Source organism: Salmo salar, chromosome ssa03 (genome assembly GCF_905237065.1).
Source record: "Salmo salar chromosome ssa03, Ssal_v3.1, whole genome shotgun sequence".
Lineage (NCBI taxonomy): Eukaryota > Metazoa > Chordata > Actinopteri > Salmoniformes > Salmonidae > Salmo > Salmo salar.
The window spans coordinates 43795789-43804087 of NC_059444.1; the positions used below are offsets into that span (position 1 = coordinate 43795789).

Here is an 8299-nt window from a genome sequence, read left to right on the forward strand (position 1 = left end):
GTAGGAGTGCTGATCTGATCTGTTTTGCCTTTTAGATCATGATGAGTAATATTATATGGGGGGATCCCAGATCAGCACTCCAAATCTGAGATGCTTTATGAATACGGGTCCTGATCAAAGAAAACAGTTCATCATATAGATACAGTAGATATCATATAAGATGGGTGTAGCAGAAACATCGACATCAATTGGACAAACAGGAGTTAAGAACCTAATATTCTTTTATTGTAATATACTGTACATTATATCATATTTTACTTTTTATTTTCTTAAGCAGATTTACAAAATGAACATATACACCAGAAACAACTATTTTGTCTCAAAATAGTTACCTACCAGCAATTGAAAAGAAATGAAATAAATATATTTTTTGTTTCCGTTAATAAAAGACTAGCAAAGATCAACACACTTTCTGGACAAAGTGTAGTTTGAGCATACATTTCTTGTCATTTCAATAGATCCAACAATATGTACAAAAATGATTTATTAACTTAAATCATTCCAACTCAACAGGCGCACACACATACACACAAACATACCTGTAAATACAGTACACACAAACACACATTACAGAGCAGCCGTGTTGTCTTGGAGTGTCTGACGGCAAAACAGCTTGATTTCAAACTAGTTTGTTTCATGCAAATTACATTTTCATAGCAATAGAACAGAATTGTAAAATGATTTATCTTGTTTTATGACATCTAGTTTCTCATTCACTCTTGTCTCTGATTTACTATACTGGACGATAAGCTGACTTTTCCTTTCTGGTTACATTAAGAAGATGTACATTCCCCTTGCATAGATTTTGTTATTGTGTTGAACGGACAGAGAACATTCCCTAATTGGTTCTTTGGACTCCCCGTAACCTAGTAGAAGGATTTGGAGAGTCTGTCATATGTTGAAGATTCTGGATCCGCTTTGAAAAACCGCAGAGGGGTTGGGAGAGAGCTTAGTCCTAACCAACTGCTCCTGCAAAAAGACACACAACACATGGGTTATTCAAAGATGACCACAGGCAATGCAGGTCTTGTGCTGTTCAGATAGGATATATGATATACACTCAGCGGCCAGTTTATTAGGTACACCACCCTGTTCACGAAAATGGTTCGCTCGTACAGACAGTGAGTCCATGTGGCCATGGCTTGCTATATAAAGCAGGCAGACAGGCACAGAGGCATTCAGTTACTGTTCGATTGAACATTAGAATAGGCCAAATAAATTACTTAAGCGACTTTGAGTGTGGTATGATCGTCAGTGACAGGCGCGCCGGTTCCAGTATCTCAGAAACGGCCGGCCTCCTGGGCTTTTCCTGCACGACAGTGTCTCGGGTTTACAGAGAACGGGGCGACCAACAAAACACATCCAGTCAGCGGCAGTCCTGTGGACGAAACCAGCTCATTGATGGGAGAGGTTGAAGGAGACTGTCAAGAATTGTGCAAGCTAACAGGCGGGCCACAAACAGGCAAATAATGACGCATTACAACAGTAAAATCACACCTTGTAAAATCCGCCCCCCGAGCAATTCAGGCGGTTCTGGAGGCAAAGAGGGGTCCGACCGGTACTAGATGGGTGTACCAAATAAACTGGGCACTGATTGTATGATAATATGAGAGGTGACTTGTTTGGTTGTGCAGTCATAGTGCATCAGCCCTCCTGTCAGTGGACTGGTAGACATAATTAATCACAGCAAATACTGCTGATGCTACTTTCTGAAAGAACATCCAGCCGGAACCTACATGAATGGAACTTCACTCAACCCTGAAATGAAGTTTGCATGCTGCATCCATCAAGTAACGTGTTCTAGGCTTGATATGATGATGAGATATGGATCTGCATGTTCCAATGCAGTTGATTAGTAGTGGTAGAATGGCCAAACGGAAGGTTTGTTTGGCAGAGTCGTAGTCTGTAGTCTCAGTGGCAGTCTCTTCAGCCAATGAAAAATAGGATATGACTACTACTGTATTTGCTGGATGTGAGGCTGTGTCTGTACGTGAAATTTGTCAAACTGCAGCTTTGAAAAAAGTGTGTGCGTGTGCTTCAGTCTGTTTGCATATGTGTTTGTATCTGTGGGTATGTTCACCTCCTCCCACACACACTCTTTTCCACTCAGTACAGCAGCCAGGTCTGCCTCTCTCTTAAATGAGATTCACGCTGAAATGACTGCAAGCCACTGCATCGCATCACACTGGCAAAATGGCAAATAATCCATTATTGCTCACTTTATCGCTCTCTCTTCCTCTCACCCTTTCCATCCCTCACTCAGTTTTTTTCTTTTTCCCTCCCTCCCTTGATATAACCCTGCTGGTTTGGCTCATGACAGTGGCTGTAGTCATACACATCGTGGGAAAAGGGAAAAGTTCCAATTCAACCGAACATGGAGACAGGAAAGAGAGAGAAAAAAGAGGAGCGGGACTGGAGGGAGGGTGAAAGGAGAGATGATGAGAGTGAGGAAAGGGGTGCAAAGGGAGGTGATTTGCAGGATGCTTTGTGTCTGCACAGTTTGATCCTCTCTTTATGCAGCCCATTGTAAACCACATCCCCTTTTCTCCCCTGTTTATCTGTTTCGCTACAAAGCGGAAAAAACTCTTTATGTCACATTTAAAAGCTCAGGCAATGTTCTCCATCAGTGCTAAAAACAAGATTCTTAATGCCTCATGGGAGAAAACACTCTCAGTAGATGCATTGATGAAACTACAGAATTTTATGTCTAAGTGTTTACCAGAAACATTCAGGAAGCACTCAGAAAGCTTGCATGTGTTTCAGAAATAAATGGCTTGTAGCCTCTTTCTTAACTGTAAGGGTACTGCTAATTTGAAAAAAATATACATTTTTAATCACTCACTCCCTCTCATAATCAAGTTTATTGATTTTGGTTCCAAAAGCATAATGAGGACTACAGTATTCATTCCCTTGATGGGTGGGTGAATGCTATGAAAGCGGATCAACTTCTCAGAGGTTTATCAGCACACACTGTAATGGTACTAACTGCTCACTACCTGTATGCATGGCTCTGTGCACTATGCTCCAACGTTACACAGCTGTGCTTTTGTCTATCCATGACCTTGATGAGTCAATGAAAAATGTGTCCATTGACTCATCATGTCGATGGACAATACCCTGAGTGGTGTGTGTGTGTGTGTGCGTGTGTGTGTGTGTGTGTGTGTGTGTGTGTGTGTGTGTGTGTGTGTGTGTGTGTGTGTGTGTGTGTGTGTGTGTGTGTGTGTGTGTGTGTGTGTGTGTGTGTGTGTGTGTGTGTGTGTGTGTGTGTGGAGTGCTTGGTCAGAGAGCTTAGTGGGTTGGGGTGTCAATAATGACTTGGCAGTGTGTGGGGGCTGGGACTGAACACTGAACTGGATTGTTTAATATAGATCCCATGACTTTTGCGTCGTGTTGGCAGATTGCTCGGTGACCGATTAAAAACGATGGAGCACTAGGTTGTTGTTTTGGGGTAGAGGGGAGGTATTACTGAAGTAGAAGTTGATTGATGGGTTGGGGGTCCAATATGATGACCATAGCCTGTAGCTGGTATCTGATGTCTACTTTTCTGGGCAGGAGATGGGGTTAAATCCTTTGCACACAATTTGTAAAACAGCTCTACATAGTAGCCTACTGTAGTGTTGTACCTTTCCCTGCATGCACCCTGAACACACACACATCTCACCCTGGTTTTTGGGCCATGGTTATTAATAGACTATGACCTACAGATGACATATCTCATATTAAATCCTGTGGCCTGTCAAACACTGTTGGACTGGCCTTCTACAACACAGCCGCGTAGGCACAGGTCCGCCCAATCAGATTGAACAGAAAAACAAGTGTCATTTTATTTTTATGCTCTCTACTTGTCAGTGTTCCAAACGGGACATTATTTGTCTTTTTCCCTAAATGTGCAAACGCCATCAGATAGAATGAATAGCAAGCGGTGCACTGGAATGACATTCAGATTAACTGGAATGACATTCACTCTCATAGGATGGGTGGCCAACAATAACTAACTGAAAGCCACACCCCCCACAAATATGACCGCATTGAGGCATATGTCACTGTGCTTGTACGGCTATATGCACCATGCCACTGCCCACTTCATTTGTTCATTTAGCGAATAAAACAGATCATAATCCAGTACCTTTATCACAGTCAACACACCTAGATTTTTAGCTTTAATTAGCATTAAAAATGCTAAATGTTCTCTCAGCCTCATTGCAAAATGTGTAACATAGCATGAGATTATCTATGCACATTTTCCTCTCTACCATATGGCAAAATATGTAAAATTGCAGGAAATTAGCTTTAAAACAGCAACTTTGTCTCTCAGCCTCATGGCAAAATGTGGAGAACAGCATGAGATTAGCTATAAAACTGCAAATGTTTCTCTTTGCCCCATGACAAAATGTGTAGAAATGCAGGAAGTTAGCTGTTTTCTACAGGCCCATCCACCCAAAAATGTCTGGCTACGCTACTGCTACAACAGAAAGACTATACACTAAAACATGTTCTCCCATGTGATTGGCCAAAAATATGTTTATTTCAACTTGTTATTAAACTGACAACTGAAACATTCCTAGCAAGCAGTGTGCAGGAGTTTCTTCTTTCTCTAATCTCTCTGCCATAGATGACAACGAGTGAAAGCGGAAAAGCCGAGTAAGTCCAGTCCAGCCCGGCCCGTCCTCTCCTACTCTCCGCTGGCAGATGGCACAGAGGAGCGTGGGCGGGGGGATGGCACTAAACCCCTGGAGATTCCCCAAAGAGTTCCACTCCCTGTCACGCTAGGATCAAAACAGAAGAAGAGTTATAGTACTGCTCTTTCTCTCTCTGTCTATATGTATTTCAGTCTCTGTCCGTCCCCGCACTCCCTCCCTACCTCCCTCTCTCCACACCTGAACCCACTTTGACACACCATCTCAGTGATTGAGTCTCCACATCCAATTGACCAGATGTCTGAATATTATTGACTTTCTTTTCTCCTCATGTAATGCCTGCTCTAACCAGGTCAATGTCATAAGCCTGGCCGTTTCCGGGTGTTACATAATCATCCGAAACAGCTGGGTCACTTTGAGCAGATTTAGGACAGGACAGGATGCTGTATCACCTAATTTATTCCCCTTGACTCCAATGTATTGAGAAAAACATTAGCTACTGTGACATTTTACCTTTCTGCAAAAACGGGTCAGGGTGACCTTCTCAGGCTAATAATGGGATGCTCTTAGAGATGCCTCAGCACCACTGGGAACACCTGGTACCTAGCTGGAACAATAGCTATATCCCAAACCATAACTTTACCCTATATTCCCCATCCAGTGTCTATGTCTTTCAAGTGGCTTTACCTTTAGCCAGAAATAGTACTATCTAAGGAATAGGAAATCATCAGAGATGTATACAATGACTTCTATAGGACGAGATACTACCACTAAGACTTTGCTCACATCAAAGATTCGGCCCATTTTAAATAACATTGAAAAACAGGATTTGTGCCCTGAAACACACTGCGAAACACAAAAACAGGAGTCCTCTAACCTCTCCCATGGTTCCTATACTGAGGTCGGGTCTCTCTGGCAGGCTGCTCTGCTGGAGGCCGGTGGTGGTGGTGATAGGGGTGGTAGTGGCAATGGAGTAGGGCTGGAGTGGGGTTACGGTGTTTTGGGGGACGGTGGAGATGGAGGTGGTGGTCAGCAGGTCAGCAGTGGAGGTGCTGGGAGTATGGTCCCTCTGGTGAAGCTCTGTGTGTCTGAAAGACTCCCCGGCTCCGTTGTAGGCGGCTTGGTAGCTGGTCTCATTAGGGAGGTGGGAGACCCCCAACCCGGGACTGGCGTACGGGGCAGGGGGGCGTTGTTTCCTGGTGGTCTTGGCTGGTCTTGCCCCCGTCCACGGCCTGTACTCCTGTCTACAAGGAGGAGGGGATGGAAGGGTAAGAGAGAGCACTCACGGTCTGCAAAAGTATTTTTATTTTACAAACACTGCAAACGATTTGTCCATTAGCTTCTTGCTCTTTATACTGTAGGCGAATTAACATAGAACATTTTCGTAAATTCTGTATTGTTGTGTAAATCGAACCAACCAAAAGTATGAAGGAACCAATCAGAGAGCAAGGTAAGGCCTAATGACATACGCTTATCATTGAATGGTAATGACATCGATTGGGGCTACTTCAGAGGGGGTACAGGGGCTCAGGTGGTTTCTGTTAATGGGGCATTAATGAGGATGGTGGCATGCTGTCATCAAATAAAAAAACAACAACAGTATTATTAAAAGTTAGCTGCCGCATCGGATTATCATTACATCAGGATCTCAGGCAGAATAGCTTCAATTGGTTTTTTAATTATGGACTTTAAAAGAAAACGTGTGTCCAACAGGGGGGGGGGTGGTATAACAACTGTGTGAGTTTATGAATAATTGAAAGCGTTTTGCTGTGTTTCTACTTCAGCAGCAGACAACTTTCCAGATTAAAGCTATTGATTATTTCAAACACACACACACACACATACACGGAACACAAAGACCTAGCCTGATAGCAATTTCCGTTGAAATAGTATTACATGATTATGTATACTGCAGATTATATTTGGGACAATGCCCCACTGTACATAATCCAACCAAATGAGTTAACGAATTTCAGAGCGCGCATCATTAGCTAAGAAATTAAAGCAAACTTGAAGCAGACGAATGGAATCGTTAGGTTTGAGCGCAATGGGTTATCAATGGGTTTTTTTAGTGAGTGAAGAGCTTCAGGTGCTGAAATGAAAGAAACAGAGCGGTTCTGAAAGGACATCGTTAGAGTGACGGAACCTACCTGTAAGAGCTGTTGGCTGTTACCGTCCCCCGCTCCTCTCTCTCCCCCATGTCCCCTCTAGTCTGGCTCGCATTGGGGTTACAGTTTACGGGGCTATCCGAACCAACTTCACCCCCTTTTCCGCCATTGCTAATCCAGGGGAAATTCTCCTTCTTCGGAATAGGCCAGGGTTTGTAATCCTGCTTGTACTGGGTGACAGTGGAGAAAGGCACACCGGTTTGGTGGTAGTCCTCCCGGGGTTTGAAGTTGGGCTCCCTCCGGCCCCTCAATGACCTATGGGTCCCCGGGGCATCTCCCGGTGTCTGGGGGGATCCGCGGTGTTCCGTGGTGGAATAGTTGTGCCTCAGAACCCGGTCCGTCGGTACCTGCCTGGTGACGGATTGTACCTCTTGGTCGGTGATGTCCGAGTAGTTCTGTATGGTCAGTGGCACTGAAAGATCGGATTTATCAAACTGGTTCCAGAACCGAGCCAGACAGCACACTCTGCTTATGCACGGCCAAGCCATGGCGATTTGGTTCGAATAAAAATAAAAATAGGCTAATCAAAGAAAAGGGGGAAAAAAGAAAAGAAAATAAGGAAAATTGATAAAAAAAATATATATATATATCAAACGTTAGCTACATTCAGAAGTGCCGCCGTGTGTATGTGCCCATTCCTGCAAACCTTCGCCAGCGTGCTGTCTCCACGCCACTGCTCTGGAATGCAAAGATGGGAGCGGAGCCGCTCGTGAAGCTGTCATTGCACATTCTTCTCACGTGGTACTGAAGGCTTCGAGTTGATGCAGAGAAATCTATAGCAAATGATTCATCTGAAGTCCAACAGAGAGAAAAGCTTTGCGATTGCTATTCGGGTCAAGTTATTCCATTACAAATTCAGCAAGAATATGCTATTCTCTCTCATTCCAAAACTGCATCAAACATAATGGGCCCATCATGCACAACCCATTATTAGCCTAGTAATCAAACTCATGTAGCCTATGCTTTCTGAACATACATCTGAAACTGACATTAGGCTCGAGGCTATATGGTCTAAACTTGAAGTATAAAAATAATAATTGAGAGGTTAATCACATCATGGCTCTGACAAGGCTTTATAACTGAGTAATTGCAGACATCTGCTTTTGTGTGAAACCCTCCACATGGCTGCCATGAGACAGCTCTTGCTCATGTTGCCTCTGGTTACCACAGGTAAATAAACTGTTGACTCTACACTCAGGTAGTTGTCATATTTCCCAGATAAAGGCATTCATGTATAAACCAGGGAAGCTTGAAGATCCAGTCAATTAACCAATTATACTAAACAAAAATATAAACACAACATGCAACAATTTCAAAGATGTTGCTGAGTTACAGTTCATATAAGGAAATCAGTCAATTGAAATAAATTCATTAGGCCTTAATCTATGGATTTCACATGACTAGGCAGGGGCACAGCCATGGGTGAGCTTGGTAGGGCATAGGCCTATCCACTGGGGAGCTAGGCCGACCCACTGGGGAGCCAGGCCCAACCAA

General features: G+C 43.6%; 1 protein-coding gene across 2 annotated transcripts; it reads right to left on the reverse strand.

The window, feature by feature from the left end:
- Window positions 1–203: 203 nt before the first annotated feature.
- LOC106600586 (microtubule-associated protein 6 homolog) lies at window positions 204–7554 on the reverse strand. Of its 2 annotated transcripts, none has more exons than XM_014192064.2 (3): window positions 6788–7551; window positions 5515–5881; window positions 204–969 (listed from the first exon to the last, which is right to left on the reverse strand). In XM_014192064.2, the coding sequence occupies exons 1-3, from the start codon at window positions 7291–7293 to the stop codon at window positions 892–894; spliced, it is 951 nt and encodes a 316-aa protein (XP_014047539.1). In that variant the 5' UTR covers window positions 7294–7551; the 3' UTR covers window positions 204–891. The 2 variants fall into 2 exon arrangements, with proteins under 2 accessions (XP_014047539.1, XP_014047538.1); XM_014192063.2 differs by lacking the exon at window positions 204–969 and adding an exon at window positions 3239–4766 and having other exon boundaries at window positions 6788–7554.
- Window positions 7555–8299: the final 745 nt, after the last annotated feature.